The 22,878-nt window shown below is 40.6% G+C and overlaps 2 protein-coding genes across 9 annotated transcripts in view; both read right to left on the reverse strand.

The window, feature by feature from the left end:
- The window catches only part of LOC128258171 (ecdysone-induced protein 78C-like), a 44,622-nt gene that overhangs the window by 8,778 nt on the left and 12,966 nt on the right, over positions 1 to 22,878 (reverse strand). For 7 of the 8 annotated variants that reach the window (XM_052989662.1, XM_052989660.1, XM_052989659.1 and 4 more), the window contains exon 4: positions 22,694 to 22,835. In XM_052989662.1, the coding sequence (XP_052845622.1) occupies positions 22,694 to 22,835 (142 nt within the window). Of the gene's footprint in view, positions 1 to 12,159; positions 12,711 to 22,693; positions 22,836 to 22,878 lie in introns of those variants that run through there. The other variant, XM_052989658.1, reaches the window with a different exon arrangement.
- Positions 370 to 1,285, reverse strand: LOC128258182 (uncharacterized). Its single transcript, XM_052989677.1, has 2 exons — positions 1,035 to 1,285; positions 370 to 972 (listed from the first exon to the last, which is right to left on the reverse strand). Exons 1-2 carry the CDS (start codon positions 1,042 to 1,044, stop codon positions 440 to 442), a joined length of 543 nt encoding a protein of 180 aa, XP_052845637.1. The 5' UTR covers positions 1,045 to 1,285; the 3' UTR covers positions 370 to 439.

Below are 22,878 nucleotides of genomic sequence, written 5' to 3' on the forward strand. Positions count from 1 at the left end.
GGCTTTTGCCTATTCGCTCTGCCCATTCATGAGGACAATTGCAGTTTAATGACCGTTCAAATTAACTTTGCCTCACTTCGATTTGCCATGACACATATTTATTTGATTTGATTTTGCCCCGATTGCAGTTTGCAAGCGAATCTTAAATTAACATCTAATATGGTCTTCAAGTAAGAAATATATCTAGTTTTGATCTTACCTCAATGTAACATAGATAAATGTAAAAAAGCCTTTGATAATAAAGAAATATTTTAATGATTTCGCCAAGTTTAATAAAAGGAAGTTAGATTTCTACAAATAATCAAAATTATTTACGATTATTATTATCGACTTTTGGGTAAATTAGTTAAAGATGCTGCATTCAAGAAATGTGTTTTAATGATTTGGTTTTAATTTTTGGTGTTAGCAAAATTCTTTGTAAGAAATGAAAATCAGTGTCCTAGTCCTGGTTAGGAGGACAGTTGCGGACATTTTCTGGGAGATCACACACGAATTTCTCCCTATCAAACCATTTGCCCAGCTCACAAAAGCCCAAAACAGGGCACAATTCCACGCAGTTGTAAAATAAGCGGCAGTGTTGAGCATGGGCAATAATTTCGCCATTGAAGCTACATTTCACTTCATTAGAACAGGCTCCTCCTGGAGGTCCTGTAGCTGGTGATCCTGTAGTTAAAGTCGAAGTAGTTGGTGGTGGCACTGTGTTGGTCGTCGCACAAAAGCCATCCCCTCTCGGACATTGACCCTCCACACAGGTTTGTAATTTGATGTTGAAGATCAGGCCGGGGGAACATTTCTTTTTCTCTACATTACCATCGCCACATTGGTAGTAACCGGAGCAATCCTCGCAGTCCGGTACCCTATCGCCCACTGGATGACCCGAGCAAACACATATGCCATCCGCGAAACAGGAAAAATACTGACCAAACGTAGTAGCATTTTTAAGGATCAGGAGTCCTCCAAGAAGTATCAAAACTGCAAAGTACGAGTCCATCCTTAGAAGCAGGATATATTAACCAAATCCAGCTAATGCTCACCCAACTTCATGCTCTCGGCAACTTGTCACGGTGACAACTAAATCTTTGCGGAAAATGTAAGCCATTTTATAGGAATTTAATAGTTACTTAGGCATTTAATAGACAAACTGTTGCATTGTTGCTATCTATTGACTTTGCAATTGACCCAACTCCCAAGGGGTTTTGCCATATCATACCCACATCTATTTCCACTTCAGATAGTTAGAAGTCTAAGTTTATTTTATAACCAATCACCGTCAAAGATATTATGCCGAATAGAACTCAACCAAGTCGATGTAATATCGTCATATGTACAGCACGTGTTCGCACATTTACGTTTTTGGGGCAGGCCAAACAGTCAGAATATGAATAAAAAATCAAGCGAGAAATCAAAGGCAGCCAGCAGAGCGGCCATATATGCAAATTTTGAACTGACCTACTCCCATAAGAAAATCAAATAAAGTCAAGCGAAACGATACGAAACGATACGAAACGAAACGAAACGAAACGAAACTAAGCCGAAACGAGGCAGATAGAGAACGGCAATAATATCAAAATTCCAAAGAGCTGGCAAATATTTATGCAAATACCCGGACGGAGGGCGTCGATCTCGAGTCAATCAATCAGATTTTGTGAGTTCGCAAACGGCGGGAGGGTGACAGATTCCAAGGCAAATTGCGGACAATTAGCGGTGACTTGGAGAAAGGCTTTCCCCCGAAGTGTAAATGGAACCCATTTCTTGCTCGTGGGGGGGGGGGGGCGGGGGAGGCAATATGTTTCCCTGCCACCATTCACATGCTCATCTAAGCTGTTGACCCGCCTTCAAATACTCCAGACCCCGATCCCCTGATTCCCCGATTCCCCGATTCCCAGTTCCCCCACACATATATCTACGTATACATAATTCACTTAAGCGCGCTCAACGAAGCGAGATGAATGACCTCAATTTGAATAGTTGTCCATATAGCCACGATTTGCCTCGGACTTTCGGGTGCCATTTAAATCAACAAAAGCCATCCGCCGCCTACTTTTTACTTTTTACGTTTTTGACAATCTCTCGCTCTTACTTCTTTTACGTTCTGTTCTGTTCTGTTTTCATGTTGATTGCATTCTTGTCAAATTATTCAAATGCTCCACAATTTTCGGGGCCAGTTTTCTCCCATAAAGCTGGAATCGGGGTTATAATTATAGCGCTGAAAGGAGTGGCTGCCCCGACGCCTTCTTCCATCTCCGCAGCCATCTTTATAACCATCGTTATAACCATCGTCATCACCATCACCATCATCATCATCATTATTATCATCATCGCTGTCGCAGTCGTTGCCGCTGGCATCGTTTTTCTTTTTTATCTATTTGACACAATTCTCTGGGCAAAGTTGAGTTCTCTCCACCCATCCACTTGGATTTTTGTTTAGTGACACAGTTTATATGGCGTTCTCTTTTTTGTCCCCTTTTATTTTGTTTTGTTTTGACTACCTAATTAGATAAAAACGTAGAATCCTGGGTGGTGAATCGGACACACGCTAATAGAGTGGTTAGATCGAATGATAATGAGTAGAAATTTAGATAAATTGCCAGCGACAAGGCTTCATCAGAAATCTGTAATAACTGACGAGCTTCAAGTCCGGCCACAAGCATTTCAATTAGCCAGCAGCTTAACGCAGATTATCGTTAGCAGTCTGCCAACAACCAAATATAAAAAGCACTGACAAAAATACATTTACCAGTTTAATATGGAATCTGAATTAGAATAGTTAATTTTTAATAATGTGAAGCATGACCCGCACTAAAAAAGAAGTATTTCTGAATCGAGTTTACCAGCAGGCAAAAACAAAATAAAAGCGAAAGAATGACAGTCATTTAGCCTCTGTAAAAATACATTTTTTTAGCTGTGTAGATTCCGTGGAATTACCACATCGTTAAACGTATTTTGAACCTGCCCGAAAAAGCATTTTCTTATATCGCATTTATGTGCTGTGGCTGCGCCAGAATCGAAAATGAAATTCAGCCTCGAATTAGGCATGCAAAATTAAAAATTAAAGCGGGTAGAATCAAAAGCGTTTAACTGCCGGAAGCAACTCTAACTGTAAACCTCAAAGTTGGCAAACAAGTCGAGAGCAACGCGGCGTATGAGTAATGCCGCCGAATTATCGCCGCGAGACGTGCGATAATTCGAGTGGTCTTATCAAATATTTGCACTAAAATGTGCTACTAAATTAAAAAAAAAAAGAAGCAAAACAACACACAAAAGCACCCAGCCAAAAAACAAAAAAAAAAAGCTAGACAAACACAAACAAAAAAAATATAGAAGAGGCAAAATAGGTTTTGATGCTCCAATTTGATAAGCGTCGAGCGCATTAGCAATTAGCGAATTAAATGCCAGCCCAGCGAACGCGCGTTTATGCTATAAATGTTTCAATGAACTAAAAAGCCTTCGGATCCCATCTATCTGACCGAGGGAGCCTCAGTATAAAAAACAAACAATTAAATTAGCCGAGAGGCAAACGTCAGGCCGAAGACAAAAATGCGAATCGACAGGGCAAAACTAGAACGCCGCCACATTTGTGAAATGCCAAAGACACACGCAGATACATTTGCACAGGCGATGGGGCTCAGATACAGATACAGCTACAGATACAGATACACCCAGAAGATGAGATCAACGCTCCCAGCAGATCTGTCGATTGGCGATCGCCGGGTGATCGATCGTTAGGGCAGCTGCTGCCAACCAGGCAGCCAATCCAATCCAACCCGTGATTGATTGAATTAATAATACGAATTAGCAGCGCCAAGTAGGTAAGATCAATGATCGCGAGCCAAGTGGAACGGCATGCGTTTCGTGGGCGCTTTCATCCGCAGAAGCTGCCGAAGTGTCTGCAGCAATCACAACAGCCCAGATACCGATCACAACAGTGGATAATAGCATTCACCTATGTGGATCGATCACCAGAGTCAGGTGCTGTCAAAAGCTATGATCACTAGTTAAATAAAAAGCCCTCAAAACTCACAGCAAGTATTTCCAAGAAGATCTTATGGATGAACAAATAATCATTGCTGTATGATTTTGCCAATTTTGCCACTCTTAAAAAAAACAACAAAATTCTAACTGCTAAACATAAAATTAATTAATAATTAATTATTAATGATTTTTTAGCAATGTGGAATTTTGTTTTTCAATTACCGCTCCAATTGTAATTTGATTTCGTTTATATTGAACAACAAAAATTGATATGTCTGCGTTTACATTTTGTTTGATAACAAGAAATATGTTTTATTTATTCTTTGAAAATAAAATTGCTTTCAATGACAAAAATATTACAATCAATCATTTATTTATTTGTTTTTTGCATGCACAAAATAAACTTCTGAAGGATCGATTATTTCACTTCTGAAACTTTGTTGTAAGTAGCCAGAAATTAATGAAAAATATTTAAAATTGTTTATTGAAAACCATTGATAGGTAACATTCAAACAATTCCAAGGCCTTATTTTGATGCTTTCTGATTTTTTTAGTGACAAATTTAAGTTTAGCTCAAATATGTGATCACATAATTGATCAGTGGCTTTAGTTTGCCCCTCGATTTGTTGATCCCATGTAAGACCCGTCGCATTCTGTCCGAATCTGGGCTTAATCAGATCCCGCCGAGCGGCATCAGCAGCATCGATATCAGCAGTTTCCTGTCCGACGGCCCCTACTGTCTCAGCATAATAAGATCAACATCAGATCCGTCACCATATTGTCAATGAAAGTCAACAAGAGTCGTTGTCTTCATTATGAGGAGCACTCTCGCACAGATACTCCACACACACACACACACACACACACACACACACACACTCACAGCCAGACGACGATCATTGACCGCGACGGAGAGTTGCAGGCGCGTGAGTGACTTCCCCGATTCCCTCCAGGTTCCCTCATGTCCCCCATGTCCCCCAGATCCCCCAAGAGACACCCCGATCCTCTCCTGCCGCTGCAGGAGTTCCAGGGCACTGGCCAGTGGCTACCGATCGGGGATCGAGGGGAGCAGGGAACTTGGGAACTTGGGAACTTGGGAGCTTGGGAGCTCGGGAAGGGGACCAGTGCGTTGAACTATAAACGTCGTTCTTCGTTGTTCTTGCTGGGGCATTTCATTCTTGACTTTTTGCCGTGCGTTGTTTGGCAACGTCATCGTCATCAGCAAGCGATTACGATCGTCATCATTATGAGAGTCTGGCCTGGAGTTTGCCTGCTTGTTTTGCAATATCATAATCAGCAGCCCCTCACCGCCCTCCCCATTTCTTTCCATTTCACTCTGCTCATTTAGCAATTCGGATTCGGTGCAACGAACGCGAATTTCGGTTTTTTTTTGGCTATATTTCGGTGAGTTGTTCTGACTCCGTATCAGTATTTTTCCCTCGAGTTCCTCACTTCTGCACAGGAAACAATTTCTCTGTGTTTTTTTAATGAAACTAAAGGTTATAACTCCCATTTATTATTTTGTTTCTTATGATTTTATGTAAATACTTCATTTAATAATGCATAAATGACAAGATTTGATTTGAATTTAATTTTAATATTTTCAATATATATTTAATTTCAATTAATACTTGATTATTATTGCATATTAATTTGAAAATTGGATTATTTTTTCTAATTTAGTATCAATCACAAAGTTTACTGCCTAGGAACATGGAAATATAAATTTGATCTACAGTTTTGAACACCATTTGGTTAAAAACTTAAAAAGAAAAAAAAAGCATTTGGCTTGATATAGTAACCTTATTTATCACATTGCTTTTATTATGTGTTATTATGATAGCATTGCCAGATGGATATATTTTTCTGTCAGTGTTGATTGATCAGCTGGTTGGTCGGTTAATGTTGCTGCTAGTGTTCTTCAATGTTTTGTTGCTGTTGCTGTTGCTGTTGTTGCTGCCTTGAGGTCGATCCCTTTGTGGGCTCTGTTCTGCTTGCGGATTGCTATCAAAATGCAGCGCTGTCGGTGCTTCACCCTTTGCAGTCGCCTTGCCGCCGTCTGTCCGCTTAGCCCCTACTCCTCCGCCAGCCCCTCCCCCGCTGTCCGTCCGTAAAGTGTCAATGCACTTGTTCTTGTTTCAACCAGCAGCGCATTTATGTGCGCGTGTGTGCCTTTGTGTTTCTCTGTTTGTGCGACTGTGTGATTGTGTTTGCCGGCGTAGTGCGTGTGTGCTTGACTGCGTCGTCTTCACGTGCGTCGCCTCCTGCTGTTTGGGCTGACCCCCCGTCCCACCTCCGCCCCCTCTCAGCATAAGCCCCTGGCCAACTGAACCCCTCTTCGCCCCCGTCTCTGGGCACCCAGGTTGCTCAATCCTTTTTGCTTTCCGTTTTTCAAGCACTGTTCCTCCAGCAACCTCTGCACTCAGAAAAATTAGGTTTTCTTAATTAAGCAAATTATCCAAGAATTTAATTTTTGTAAATGCTATAATTTAGAAATTTGGCTAATAAAGAATAACTTGGAAGCAAAGTTTATATTTTAAAACTTTTCCAAGTAAATTTAAAAATGTCACGTTTTTGGCATTGTTCGAATCTTATTGGATCGTTTTAATTCTCATAAGGTAAATAAAATAAATAAAATTATAAATAAAATTTTTTGTGGTTAATTTAGATAAATTTTAGAGCGTGACCCTTTTTTTAACAAAAGTTTTTTCAGAGATAGTTTGCAATCCAATTTAATACAATATGTATCTAAATTTATAGAGACTTAAAGCACGAACTTTTAAAGATATAACAATATTAAATTCCTGATTCAGATCCAAAATTATGATAAGTTAATATTGAAAACAACGAATTTTTATTAATTTATATCAAACTTTAGAACGTGAACCTCATTTTGGCAACGGATATAGTTAAAATGGGAAAGAAAACGAGTTTTTTTTTAAATGCTGGTATAAAAACTCATCTAAGTTTTTGTATTGTGTGTTCTTTCCCTTGCCTTGCAACGTCGCCTGGTCGACGTCTGCCTCGAGTGCCTGCCCAGCCGCCTGGCAGCCCCTCCTCCTCCTGCATCCCCTGATCCGCCCCTGGTTCCTGGCTATTGCCCCCTCCTGTATCCCCTGATCCGCCCCTGCAGCTGGGTCTTTGCTTCGTTTGTTCGCTGGCTGCCTTTGCACTTTGGTGCATCCTTGTCTGGCGTTTGAACTTTTTGTGCTGCGTTGTTTGGCGTGCAATCTTTGTTCGGCAGACGTCTGGCCTTCACTGGTGTGAGTGAGTATCTGTGTGAGTGAGTAAGTGCGTGCGTGTGTTGTGTGTGTTTTTGTGTGTGTGCATTGGCATTTGACTCCATTTAAAGTTTGTTTCGCTTTATTTTGCAAATAAAATTAACTCCAGCGATTGCCACAGCGTGGAAGTGCAAGTGAAAATTACTGAAGATGGAGTTGCCAAGTGCTATCGCTCTCTCTTTCTTGTGTCTCCCAGCTCTTTCCCACCTCCCTGCTGATTGCTTTTTGTGGCATCTACCGAGAGGAGAGATGCCCCTAATCCCCAGTTCCCATCGCACATCAACCATCACCCATCCAACGTCTGGCGTTTGCTAATGAGCTGAGCTAGCTACGCATAAATATGAAATGGGCACACATTAGCTCAAGGGTTAGGAGTTTTCCAGGGGGTTCAGACGGAGGTGGAGGTACTAAGGAGGATCTGAGAGTGCAGTGGATTGCAGACCTTACCGGTAAGTGCTTTAAATGGACTTCAGCACAGAGATTTACTATGCAAAGGCGGCGGAACTGAAGACTTTACATACATAAATTATGGGTTTACTTTGAAAGGTGTAAATGGATGTCTAAAAGTAAGAGAATCATATCATTTAACCGTACTTTACAAGAATATTATAGTTTATTGTAGACATACAACATTTTATAAATGTCAAAAATCAAATAGTAGAAATGTTTTTTGTTCGTAGAAAGTCTTTTAAAACTCTAGATCTATATTTGAAAACTAAATTGTAATGACTTATTTTTACTTAAATGGTTATTTTCAACATACTTTATACAAATCGTTATTATAAATTGTTTACTACCTTTTAAACAGCAAAAATCCAATTAAAATATTCAGATTTATAAGTTATCCAAATGAAAAAGCGCTTATTCAATAGAGCTTAATTAACACAAATTTGCCAAGTTAATAGCTGTGCCTACTTCAACCCAAATCCCCCTCGAAATCATGTTAGGCGTGTTTATGTTTGGCCGCAGACATTTCCCAGCGACCCCGATCCACGCGTTTAACCCACTTTAAACTTGTCTGTTTTCGGGGCACACAGTCACAGTCATTAGCCAGCCGACAAAAACTCCATCTTTATCTGCAGATCCATCGCATGTCTCATCGGATGGAGCCGGAGACGGAACCGGAGACGGAGCCTCGGAAACAGCCTCTGTTTTTGCCCCGGACTCCGCTGAGAGCCATCAACAGCATTTAATAGGCTCATCAACACACGGAGTCATCGCTGCAGCTCCACCCAAGCAAGACCACCTCAAAAAAAACCGCCCCCCCCCTCTTTCTGCTAGGCAACCGACAAAAACCACCTGTACAACATTTTAATACATTTTGTAATAAAAACAGACGTCATTAAATGGCGGCTCGCAAGTAACTGACGAGATACGCTTCTCCGACTCCATCACCTCCTAACTTCCCCCCCACACTGTGAGCCACCCCCTCACGTCCATTAAACAGTTACTGACGACGCCCCTGTCCATACCATTCCACTCAGTTCAGTTCAGTTCAGTTCACTTCGTTTTGGTTTAGTTCTCTGGCGTTTGGATCCATTCGGTACTCGGTACTCGGTTCTGTTCTGTTTAGCGCTCTGAATGGAGCAGCCGACCCGTCTCCATTTGTGGCAGGCAACAGTCATGGCTACAAAGCTAAAGCCTCAGTCTGTCAATCACATGTTGTTACTACACTAAGGAAAATTACAGTTTCTGGATCCTATAGCCCCATATTATTCTATCAATGTTCAAAACTTTGTTTCCGAAGTTAATGTTATATTCTCTATTTTTTAAGTAAGCACATTTACTTATGGAAACTTCGAGGTAGTCGTATAATATTCATATAATCACGTCGATTTAGTTTATGACCTTTTAATACTGCTTTAAATTGAAATATATAAATATTTTTGTCCCCAAAAAACTTGCTGTCAAGATTAAGAGATTTTTAAGATTATAAATTATGCAAAATTTTGGTGTGCATTAAATATTTATAAAAATATTCTTCAAACGGTTATTAAATTGTATTGAAAATCTTATTTCACCAATAACATTTAAAATGTTTTAATTTTTGAAAATCGAACTCATCCAAAAATTAAGGGCTTTAAAACTCAAATACTTCGATTTCAAACACTTTGTTTTTGGCTCTGTGCTTAGTGTAAACACAACATTAAATGCACTTATTAAACGGATATTTAGCGTGCTTCAGTTTCTTCATCAACATCATTATTATCATTTTGTGGTTATGCTCGCCACCTTGCCTCATTTGTGGTCATATCTAGAGACTTTGAGCACACGTAAATGGTATCTATAGAGACTGAAGACCAGAGATTCGAGGGCTGCGAGTGAGGGCGTCTGGCAGTTGGGTTCTTAGAATTTAGAGGTCACTTCTTTTCAGCTACCAACTGCAAGTCGGCTGGGTATCAGTTTATGTATCTTTTTGTTACTGCATCTCGACCTGCCAATGCAGCCAAGCGAATCATTCTGTGGCGGCTGCCAGTCCAAATCAAAACTAAAACAGTTTGCGGTATATTCTTGGCACAAAACTGTCAATTATGACGAGGGCTAACCAAACACACAATCCACTGGCCCACAAAATGGTTTTGAAAGTTCTCCATTCGAGTGGCGAAATGAAACTATCGGCAATGAACTCCCGCTACAGAATGGTATATTTCGCTATTCGGCCATCCAAGCAATCCAACCAATCCATATAAGTTTATTAATGTCAACGGACAATGCGAACCCACCCATTCGTTTGCTAATGACACACAAAGCAGACGAAATAAAATTATAATGAATAAATAACAAGAAGAACACAAACAGGCGCACAGCGATACACAGAGATACAAATGTATCTGGTTGACTCGCCGTAGGAATATGTAGGTCAATTTTGTAATAAACTAGACGGCAAAAGCCAGAACTTTGCGAGAGATTCCCAGATTCCGGGACCAGAATCCGTAGGAATTAGAGCTGCAAATGATTTCAGCTGATTCCAGGCGGCACCCAGAGTTATGACCCCCCTTTTACTTCGTTTTCCGTTGGTCTTTTGGCCAAGTCAATTACCCTGAGTTGGGTAATTGGCCCCAGTGCCGCTCGCAGCTTAACTGTTAATGGGCGCTTGACTTGGCTTAACGGTAACAGAAGCCACCGCTCTGCGACTTTTTGGTCAATGAGCTTGGGATTCAGATGCCGAGTATCTGGCCATCTCATGGATACGTTTTTTGTAGCTTTAGTGGCTGTGCTAGTTTAGCCCCGCTCGGCAGATGATTTCATGCTTTTGAGATTTAATTGTTATTCATTCGGTCTGTCGTCTGTGTGTGTTCGTGTTTTTTTTTTCGTTGTTGTTGATTTTTTTTTTTTTTTATGTTTCTCTGCCTTACGTTTTAGTTTCATTTTTGGCTTTGGCCAAACCTTGAACCGCACGCGTTCAGTTTATTGGCCGCTTTTTTACTACAAATACCGTTCGTTCGCTTCGCTTGGCTTCGACTGACTTTTCGATGATGACGCCGGCGAACGTTGATTATGACGATAAAGATCATCATCGTCGGCGTTCTGTTGGTTCTGTTGGTTATTCGGTGGGTAGGTATATATTTGCCCAGGCCCAAGTGTGTATCTATATCCTCCCAGCTCCTTTGGCTGCTTTCTGATACAGGTGAATCTTGGCCAAAAGGTTGGTGCCTACTTAACCCAGTTGTAGCAAATCATTTATTATTTATTAGTGCTTTCGGTTACCCTTTGCCAAAACCGAACCAAAGTTTCCACCTGTAGGGTAAATCTGGCGTATCAACCGTGTTACAATACAAATTTACCCAACTTATTTTAAATGAATTATTTTACTTACGCCTTAAATTGATAAAAGCCATAAGATTTTCTAGTTTAAAACTTTAAAACTAAACTTTAATGCTCCTGTCACCACCAATTAAAAGTTCAATTATTAAATTAAATTTGATTCAAACATAATAATGTATTCTATTTTATCAATTTAATCATTTTATTCTAATGGAAATACTGTTTGTGTATTTAAGGAATTAATAATTCCTAAAGGTTTTATAATTGATATAAGAATTGTTCGAAATTTTCCTAATTTTTCCTACTCTAGGGTATTTTTAAGTCGAACTACCCCGCCCCGTGCATTTGATTCGCTTAGCAAAAAGCTAAAAACGCACAAGGACAACACTTAATGTTAATGAACTCGGCAAACAAGTGCACCAGTATGAGTTCGAGTATCTCCATCTGTATCTGTGTATTCACGTATCTATGTTTCTATGTATCTCGGGGCATTGTTTGTATAGTTGCGAATTTGTCAACTATTTTATGCGAGGCCTCGGCCACATGTATATAGATAGCCCGTGGCCGTATTACACACATAATGGAAGCACAAATGTACATATGCACAGGCCGAGATTCGTCGAGATCCACTGAGAAACCCGAGCTGAAGTCGCAGAAGCAGCTGCCATTTAGCCCTAATAGGAATCGGCAACAGAATCGGCTCTATGCACCTGTTCGTTCGCCTGGCTTTTTATGTTTCCGGTTCTGATTAGAAGCGGCGGGAATCTTGATCCCGAGGAATGCAAATCAATTGCCCGCGGGCCAAAGGAGTCAAATCAAAGCACAGAGGCTTACACAAAACAAAAAGGAAAAACGCCCAACCAGTTTCGCAATGCAAACCAGTTTTTTTTTTCTTTTTTGGAGGGGGGGGCCAGTTGTAAAGTTAAACACGAAGGAAAATGGCAATTGGCAGGCAAATAGGAAGTAAATTTGGCCCACCACAAAGACAGGAAGTGCACTGACCCCGCGATGCGGATGATTAGTCAGCCGATTGTCGAGTGATAACTCGATATTGCGTATACGCCGTGTATGCTAAATACACACAGCCTCTGTAACCCCGTATTTTCTCCCCGGAAATCAACCGAAAAAATAAGGCATTTACCATTCAGCTCCTGCCGCGGAGGTTATCCAAAAATAGGCTCCTTCTCCGTACGTGGGCCTCTGTTTTTGTTTTTTTTTTTTTTTTTTTTTTGAATTTCGGAAACTTCACTTAAGCTGGTTTTCTTTTCTTTTTCTCTTTTTGATTTTTTTTTTGCTTTAATTTCACTGCTCTGCTTTTGTTAAATTTTATTTTATTTTTCGGGCTAAAGAAGAGGAGTTCTTCTGATCTGGGGTTTTGAAATTCAAATCACACAATGCCCCACGAAATCAATTTATGCAACGGGTGCGGGCGTTTTGGGTTTCTATATAAATTTCGTATTGAACGCACTTTAATGTGAAGTTTTGGGCCGGGAATTGATACACAAAAACGATGTTTGTTTGTTTGCCAGCCAATGTTACTGCTGCTGGGGTGGAGTGTTGCTGTTACTGTTGCTGCTGTTGATGTTGCTGCTGTTGCTGCTGTTGCTGCCTGATGTTGCTGCTGTCACTTGAGATGTTTCGGAGCGTTCGCGTGCCGCGCGCTTTGAGCAACGAGAGACAACTGAAAACGACAGCGAAACGAAGGCAACGAAAAGTGGCCAACGCCGCTGCCGCAGTCACTGTCTCAGCCAGCGTCGCTGCCTCGGTCGACGTTAACGTAGGCGGTAGCGGCAAAGCTTTTACAGCACGCCAGCAGCAACAACACAGCAGCTGAAGAATACTCCAAGCAAAACAAAGAAACGAAAAGAGCAGGCGGCATGAAAATCCGAATGAGAAGGGGCTATAAATCAGAGAGAGAGGGGTGTATAAATCTGAGAGATACGGCTAGAAAGAGAGCATGGAGAGAGCTTTTCGGCGCTGCAGAACTTTCAAATGCAGCAGGAAGCATTGCAGTTGCAGCGACGCCGGCAGAGCACCAATTGAAATTGAGTAACAAGATTTGTTGATGTTGCTGCTGCGTCGTTGTGTTGCTGTTGTGCTGTTGTGCTGTTGCCGCTGTGTATGTTGCATGCAACTGCTGCCGCTGCTGCTGCTGCTGCTGCTGCTGCTGCAATATCTTGGCTGCTGCAGACAAAAAAAAAGCTGCCCAACCGGTGTTAGATGCATTTGCATCTTTTTTTACACGTTTTTCTTTAGCAGTTTGGCAACGTGGCCGTCGGCACAAAAAATCAAAATGAAAAACGAGCCAGGGAAAAGGCAGTCTCAGCTTTGGCCGAAGTTACATAAGCCTTGATTTAGATGATGGCTTAGATGTGCATGTATGCGTGAGCTTTGCAATAAGGAAGTGACTTTTTGTGTCAGTCGTTGTTGCTGCATTTGCAATTGCTTGGCTTTTTCTTCGATCTGATTGCCCGGGGACAACAGGACGCATCGCTTGACAATTTCCTGCTTTTCAACCAGTTTTCGATAGTTTTCCCACACAAAACCAAATGACATCCGCTGGATGTTCGAAAATTGAGTCGATTTGCAATGAAAGTTTCGCCTTTGATTCTCTAAACGAGCCTGGGAAAGTGGCTAGTACTTATGCAAAGAAAGCACTGGGAATATTAATTTGTATTTAAAACAACATTTACAAATTATTTTTAATAAATATTCGTAAAGGTGTAATTGTTATAAGTTTAAATTAAATTACAAAAAGAGTTTACATGTACATTAAGTGGCTGTAAGTAGACATAGTTATACTTATTCTTAATTTAGTAAACAAATTGAGGCTATAGCCAGTGCTAAACATGGGCGCAAATGCACTCCATAAATAAGGGTGAACCTTATTCTAGCTGAAAAGCCGTTAGTGGAGTTCTGGCTAATTTACAGCACGCAACACGCAGCGGTTAAGTGTGTATTAAAAATCATATTATGACCAGCTCTTCGCAAACCCAAACTGCGCTCCGTCCATCTCCGACCCAAACACCGATGCCCCTGGAAATTGCACGCGTCTCAAGTGCCGACTTCCTCCAGCAAACCAATGCAACTACCCCTTTTTACCCCTTGATGGCCATGCCCATGCCCGTGCCCGTGCCCTTTTTGGCATGTCGGGCACGTCCTTAACACGCTGCCAGTTTTGATTTAATTTAGTAGCAACTTAAAGATGAGGTGAAGAGTCGGAGAACTTGAGTACTTGGAACAGGGAGCCACCATCGATCACGCTTCTCGTGCAGCAGCAGCAGCAGCAACAGCAACAGCCGCAGCAGCACCATCATCATCATCTTTATCGTTTTCATAAGGCTGTGTGCATTGGGATCAGCAGCAGATCAGCAGGGCGAGCAATTTACCATGCAGCCTCAACCTCCATCCATCCATCCTCGTCTTCAGCTTGATTAAGCAGTTAAGTCGGAATCGAAGGAGGAGGAGCGGTGAAGGTGTTCCCAACAAGCCGTCAAAGTGGCCGCCACCATGATGATCATCATCGTCATCGTCATCGTCATCTGTGGCCACACTCGAGAGCACACATCAGTCCGCCTTTTCCTTGGCCCCTTTTCCCCGGCAAAAAGGTCAACGCATTCTGCAAAATCGCAAAGGGAAATGCCACACAACAACAGCAACATGGAAGCGGCGTGTTAATTGAAGACAGGCACCCCTGGCAAAAGGGGGGAGGGCGGTGCAAAAGGGGGGTAATGCAGCTATATAGCTGGCCAGCCTGTTCGAAACCCAAAACGCTTCACTGATTTCTGCGTTGGCAGCGGCAACTCGCTGTAATGCAATGGTTGCTGCGGCATTTGAAGTTGCTTCCTCATTTCTGTGGCATGCACAAGCTCATAACGGTACACATGAAGAAAACATAAGCCATAAACTCTCAAATAATCACAAACGAAAAAAAAACCACGAAAATTGGTATGAAAAAAATTGGTAGATTCCTCATTTACAGGTTTTATGTTAATTTTCAAAAGTATTTTTTTAGTGGCTGTAAATGAATACATAAACATTTTTAAACACTTTATCTTACTTCAAAAATAAAAGGAATACTGATAACTAAGCACTAATATAAATATTTAAAAACCTTTCGAAAAGCCTAAAGGGCAATTCTTAAAAGGTATTTTTGCATCAAGGTCATCTGCAATTATTTATAAATAAACAGCAGTCAGATAAAGTAATCTTTACTGCAATACTGATTATTTCATAATCTATTTAAATCATTTAATCAAATTAAAGTGCAGTAACTATAAATTTTTTAATAAGCATGTAAAAGATAACAATTGTTATGTAAGAAAATTATTAGAAACTTGGTTATCCACTGTGTAGACTTTAATGCCAGCCTGATTTCCACCTTCTGGCCATTGCAATTATAATAAAAAACGTTTTTCTTGGCTTTACATAGAACCAGCAGCTGCAATCCAAATTGGTCAAGTTTTGGCTTCTTCCGGGTGGCCGTTAGCCATCAACGAAGCGTGAAGTTGCAGATGCAGCAGCATCATCATCAAGTGTGGCAGCATCCCAAACAGCTGCTCATGTTATTGGCAGCTTAATCAAGGCACTTGGAGTCTCGACTCCACTCCCCAATTGGCTGATAATGCCCTGGTACTCGGATTGTTGAAGTCGATGGCCAGAATCGCGGAAGCACCAAGAAAAATGCGTTCTGGTGTTGCTGTTGCTGTTGCTATTGCCGATGTTGATGTTGTTGCTGCTGCTGGGCGTTGAACCCAAAGGCGGGTGCAATTGCCGCCGCCTCGGGCGATGCGTTGTCAACTATTTGTGGGGATGGTGCGGGGAATTACGGGGAATGGCAGCGCATCATAATCATTTATTTTCGCACTAGACAACAACACAAAGTGCGCTGGCTAATTTTATAAACTTCTTTTCTTCTGCATCGCCAGTGATTTGTTTTTTGCTTCACATTTTGTTTTTTTCACTTTGCATATTTGCTGTTTTTATGATATTTACTAAGACATTCTTATGCCGGGCACGTTGGTTGTGGGGGAAAAACACACAGAGGGGAGTCCGCAGTGATTGACATTTAGAAGTCAACGTTCGGGTGGCTTTGTTGCTGCTGCTGCTGCGGTGGCTTTGCCGTCATTGTCTTTGTCAACCGCCCACCCACTGTTCCTCCCCCTTCGACTACCTACCTCTCTAAGTGTGCGACATTTCTTGGCAATTTGTCGATGGCTTATGACATTAATTGTGTGTTGAGGGCGGGGGTCCTATAATAACCCAATGCGGATAATCGATTGCAACTATAGTTGATAAAGAGTTCTACTACCTTCCTAAGCATATTTATGGGCCACGCCTTTTTCCAACCACAAAAAGGTATTTATTCACAAACAATGACAATTTTTGTGCCATATTTGGCAATTTGTTCATCTGAGATCATTTCGGGTAAATAGAACCAAATTACGCATAAACTCTCTGGAAAGTTAATGACTCACAAAAAATGTACTTGTCCCAAGTTGCAAGTGATGCAGAAATGTGCCAATTGTTCAGCAAGCTGTGAGTAAGCGTTTGTTGTTAAGGGTTGCAAGGTTCAACAAACTCACAAAAATAAGGAATGGGATCAATCAATCTCACGGCTCTTAAACGAATTTTCTAGGATTTTTAGCCAAAAAAAAACGAAATCTTTAAAAATTTGTTCTTAGAATTAAACCGAAGTTTAGATTTTGACTTATATCTAACCATTTCTTAGAATTAAACCGAAGTTTAAAAACTTGTATTAATATAAACTTCAAGTTAAAACACTTAATGTAACATAATTATGTATTTGTCTATATAGTTTCTAAGATTTTTGCAAAGCCAAAATTACACATTTGAAGCTATTATTTTAATTATACCTTTAGTATTGGCTTTTTTTTTGCCTTTTTTGCGAGCTTGGCGAGGCGACAAGGTGTTAATTGAACTATAAATAGAGGGACAACTGCATCAACAATCGGCGGCAACATCTACCGAGCGGATACAAACGAGTTTCGTTGTAATTGACGGACAGATTGCTCGCGTCGCCAACGATGTTGCCGCGGGGCACGCATGCGTAACACGGCAGCAGCATGCGACACACACAAGAACAATGAGCCGCAACACAGGCGATTGCATAAATTAACATTAGCAATTAGTCAAAGAGAACATGTTGCAACACCCGAGGGCAACGACAGCAGCAGCAGCAGCACCAACGACTGATTGTCCCACAGAAACATCAGGAGATTGACTCATTCACCTGCAACAGGTGCGGGCGCAATTCGCTTTTGTTATTATATTAAATTGTTTAACGATCGGTTTTTCATTTCTGGCCGAACTGTTTACTCAACTTTTCAGCTTATGCAGCCAGCCTGGCGAACTGTTTACAAACGAGTCGCGCGGCAATAACAACACTTTAAATACGTAATTAAAAAATTAAATGATGTTTCAGCGGCTACAAATTTTTTTGGCAATATTTTATTTACTTTTCGCTGTGTTGTTTGTGTTCTTGTTTTTATTGCATTTTGTGTTTGCTGTTGTGGCTGATTTGTTTCGCGAAAAGTCATAAACACTGCGTGCATTGGACTTTGCGTTCTTTGGGAAAGGAGGTTGACTTCAAGCGGGGACTTCGAAGGGGGAAGTTGGGCAATGGCAGCGGAAGCAGCTCAGCAGCTCAGCAGCAACAACAACAACGCCAACGAACGACAACTGAAAGTGAAAGGCGCTGGGGAATTTCAAAGGAAGCGGAAGGCTGGAGCTCGGGGAGTTCAATTCGAAAACGGAATCGAAGTCCGGAGGTTTGGTGAACTTCGTGAGGAAATCGATAAAAAAGTTGAATGAAATCCAGACAGATAATCGTGAACTGTAATCTTTGAGGTGATAATTCCAGACAAAGCAAACAAATATTAACAGTTCATTTGCGTCTTTAGATTCCGGGAATTCCCAAAAAATAATTAGCAACGTTAAAATCACACTATGCAAGGTAGTCACTGGTTTATTTAAACTCCTGCAAAAATTAAGTAATTTTAACTCTATAGTAATAATAGTTAATAATATTTATTTTGAAGTTGATCTATACTCTATTTAAAAATCGATGAAAAAAAGTTTGTTTAACAAACCCATCTTAGATTTCATTATTAAAGGACAGTTTTCTTTGTGCCAAAAGGTTACCCAAAATACGAAAAATTTAGATCAAACTAAACCCTGCAATATTTATATTAAAAAAAAAAACATGTGCTATTACTTATTACTAAAAATTAATGTAACTTAGTTTAGCAAGTGTAATGTTGAGCTTAAATGAGTTTATATTTTCATTGACAGTTTTAATTAAAATTTATAAATTCGAAAACAAAGGGATATAAATGAGCAGTTTTCGAAATAAAAGATTGTTTTTGAGCACGGTGCTGAGCAATAAATCGCTGAAAATAATTTTTTTTCTAGCCGTGCAGCGTTTATGGAATTTTGGCAGCCGGCAATCAAAGACCATGCAATATTCCAGCATGTTTTCTTTGCATTCTCGGCCGTTTTGGCTATTGCCAAATAATAATAAAATTTCTCGAGCAAAACAATGGCAAAATAAAGCTGTGGCTGTGGCTAAACTTTAATGTAACCGACGGCCAAACAAAAGACAATTGTCAGATGCGCAGAAACAGAGCGAGCAGCCACAATGGGCCGCCAGTCAAAGAACCAAACAACCAGCAACAATGAGCATTCGCACTCCGGTACAACTGGCAACGGGGTCTGGCTTTTGGATTTGGATTGGCCCGAGTTGCCAACTGACCCAGTTTACGCCACAATTATAAGCCTGTCTTGGTCTCCGGCTTTTGTTGTTGCCGTTGTTGCTGTGGTTGCCGTTGTCACTGCGCAGGCGCAGCGGCAACATGAAGTTTTTGGCAGCAACAGTTTCGTTTTGCACTCGATTTTGGGCGTCTAGAAGAGTCGTGGCAACGAATCTCGAATCTTTGTAGCTGACATTTGATAGTTGGCTTTCAAATTGACTACAATTGAGTCGAGAGCAGTTTGATTCTGTGTTACTGTGTCGCTTAGGCGGTTGATGTTGCTGTTGCTGTGCTGCTGCTGTTGCTGCTGCTGATGTTGCCGCTGGCAGAGACAGCTCTGTGCCCATTCCCAAGCAGACAGAAAACAGAAAACAGTCGACAGCAGACAACCAGAACTTTGTCCAAAAAGTTCTGTGGCCCGCTTGGCGCTTTAATTGCATTTTGATTTGCGGCCAATTTGATTGACGGCAGCATTAGAAATAACATAGAGGAGAAAAGCGGAGAAAGAGAATATGCCGGAAACTTTACAATTAGCCAACTCAGATAAATTTTCTCACAAACATTTTATTACTACCGGCAGCTCTAGAAAATGCAGTCAAACCTTTAAAAAAAAAAAGCTTAGTAGTTTTTTACGAAAAGGCACTATTTATGTTTACGAAAGGCACTATTTATGTCGCATATTAAATAATAATATCAAAATAATCTTATTTGTAAGTCTAACTTCCTTGCTATAAGAACATTTATTATATCTTTGATATCTTAACACAATTAAAAACTTTTTTTTTACTTATTTTCTAGATTAAAAATATATTAAGCCGATGGTATTATTATGTTTTACTTAAAATGTAATTAAATAAATATTCGACATCAGCGTTTAGTATAATGTAATGTGTAACGATAATACCTCAAGTGACTTCGCTTAATTAAAAAGTAGTAAACAAAATTCAAATATCCTTTTAATAAATTAACATTTTAAAAAGAAGCTACCGAAAAATGTTTGTTTTATTGACCAAGTAAGGAGGTTAAGAATTTCAGGCAGTAATTATGTTAAAGTTATTCGCTGAACATTTCATTGTGCCCCATTTCTTCTCTTTATTTTAGCCTAAATGTAAATAAATATTACTAAAAGTTTATCAAATTGTTTGGGAAATAATTGGCTTAAGCAAAGGGAGGCAGATGTTGCTGCCGGCATGACATGGTTGCTGCTGTTGCTGTTGCTGGCAGCGATGTTGATATTGCCACAAAATGCCGCATGCCGGCATGAAAACTTTGGGCCTGTGAGTGTGTGTGTGTGTTATGTGCTTTATGTTTGACCCAAATTCCTGTAGAGCCATGCAAAGTGTTGCTGCTGACGTCGCCGTGTTGCTGTTGCTGCTGCAACATCCGAAATGCAATTTCTGCTTGGCAAGCATCGCGCTATTTTCCTTTTTTTCTTTGTACTTTGTGCCACTGCCAACAAAAGCTTTGCAAATTAAATAAAAGTCGTGCCACGCCCACTCATATACACACACAGACACTATAATTGCATTTGTTTTTTTCTTGTTCAGGGGGAGAGATGCAGGGTAATAATGGTTTGACCCATTTAAATCCTTAAACTCCAACATTTGCACGGGGAAACGTTAAAATTAAAATTCGTTTAAGGCTTTCAACCATTTTAGCCAACTAAATCTCTCTAAGCCAACTTAATTGGAAAATCTCTCACGGCAGTTTGCAACTGCAACAGCAATCGGCAATCAGCAATTGCCAGCTGCAGCATTGCCATAACCCATAAGCCGTAATAACCCCATCCGATTCGACGAAGTCTAATTAAAGCGAGCAAGCAAATTCAAAAGGCGCCTCGAAAGTTGCTACCGCCCACCGACAACAGCAACAGCAATATCGCAGCCACAGCAGCAACATCCCATTCAGGCCCAAACAAAACTTGCCCCTCAAGCAATTTAAGTAAATTATTGAACTTTCCATATGCATTGGGGCAAAGGAAAAGTCGCAAAGTAAAAGCCAGCAGGGACGAAGAATCAGTTAAGTGCTGTGGGGAAATGGAAATCTTGTTTGCCCTGAAACGAAGCTGCTATGCTCTGCGAGCGCACACAATTAATCTAGGCAAATAAAATTTGGCTGAGTAATATAGGACGGTCAGTAACGATAAGTTATAAATGATGATGCTGTTACTTTTAAAACCTCTTAAGCATAAAATGTTTTACTTCTTCTTAAATCACTGCTGTGCAGGGGAGCTTAAACCAATTTTAAATCTGGCAAAAAAAAACTAACAGTAAAAATAGTGGGCTTAACTTTGAATAGTTGTAATAGTTATTAATTGAATTATTTTGAATGGTTAATATATAATTTTATTGCCTGTGTATATTTAAAAAAAACGAGTAATTTTCTTATACATTTATTATTACATTTTTCTTTAAATATAATGAATGTTTAGCAATCCGTTCATTTCAAGGCATTTAAAGTCGGCTAGAAGGAAAATCTTTGCAGTGCAAGCCTATTAAACGTGTGGTAAAAGGCAGCTACACGACTTTGTCGTGTGGGTCGTGGGGGATTTCCTTGTGGTTCACTTTGCGTGGGCGTCGAGGAAAATTAAGGAAATGTTTGCTCAACACTGTAGGCCCGACTCTTAGCGAGACAAATGCCATAAAAAATTGCAACAAATGTTGCAGCCAATAGACTCGGCTAATAAATGTTGCTCGCGTGCAGCAACGGCGACAGCGACAGCAACAGCACCAGCAATAGCAACAGCAACCGCAACAGTGACAGCAGCAACAAACTCGCCCGTTGCCTGATTTTATGAACGCGCTCTCTTGTTTCCGATCTTTTTGGGCAATTAATTGCGCAACATCAAATAAATTGCATTTGAAAGCCAAGGGATCCCTGGAGCTGTTGCTGTTGCAGCTTTAGCTGATTTTGCTGCTGTTGCCGGCGTTGCTGCCGCTGACAACAGTCATAAAAACTAATTTCGCTCTCGGTTCGTGGGTGGATTTTGGCTTTGCAGGAAGTATTTCCCAAGCCGACTGGAGGAAAATTTGTGGCTAGCCCAACTTCAACTACATTTAAGCTGTGGTTTCCGCCCGCTTCACATTGCTGCGGCGAGTCTGGAGTTGTTTATGGGTGCTTAGCTAAAAGGTTGGGCGGATTGTAAACCCGTTTTAGGGCTGGATGAACGGCCTCTGTCCACAAATTGAGTTTTTAAATGGTCGAATTATCTTAAGTTAAGGTCTTACTGCGTTTTAAGGGGCATTGGTAAACTGGTTAACTGATGCTTGACTATTCAATTTCTGAAAGTAGGATTAAATGATTATAAATGTATTGGATACTCAAAGATTGCCAGATTAGACCCCGTTTTCTTGTTCGCATTTTAAGCAAAAAGGTGTTTTTAAACTGAGATAATATATGCACTTTGGCAGTTTAAGTTTAAGTCTACTTTAAGTAAACTTAAAGTAGGGAAAATCATGTGGAACTTGGCAGTAAAAAACCTAATTTATTTTAACATGAGCACGAGTCAGTTATATATTGCATTCACAATTCTAAGAAGTCATTATAGTTAATCGTTTTACTGACTAATTACCTGCAATACACCAATTTTACAACGTAAAATCAGTTGTGGTCCCCCGCTTTCATGTGTGTGTGTGTGTAGGATAAATTGCTCCTCTAAAGTTTTATCTTCGAATTGCCAATTTCCACTGACAACACAACTGACACAATCTGCGATCTCTAGGCAGAAATCTGCCAGTGGTTTCGCAGCTAATAAAGTTATCAAGGGGGCAAAAAGCAAAAACCAAAAGGTGCAGCCTCCCCTTCACTTTGGCCCCAAATGGTTGGCATTTGGGTTTGGGTTTGGGTTTTGTCTTAATCATATTTCCTTAGTGCAGAGGGTATGGCTTGGGTTTTAGTACTTACAATCGCGGCTCATGCCAGCGGAGAGGCATTTCTTGAAGCGGCAGTACTGGCAGCGATTGCGATTCAGCCGGATGACCAGACACTTGCCGTCCCGCAGACAGCGGTATTCGATTTGTTTTTGGATGCTGCGACGAAAGAAACCCTGCCAGGAAGACAATAAATTATACAAGGGGGGAGCACTTTAA

This window comes from Drosophila gunungcola, assembly GCF_025200985.1.
Source record: "Drosophila gunungcola strain Sukarami chromosome 3L unlocalized genomic scaffold, Dgunungcola_SK_2 000003F, whole genome shotgun sequence".
NCBI classification, from domain to species: domain Eukaryota; kingdom Metazoa; phylum Arthropoda; class Insecta; order Diptera; family Drosophilidae; genus Drosophila; species Drosophila gunungcola.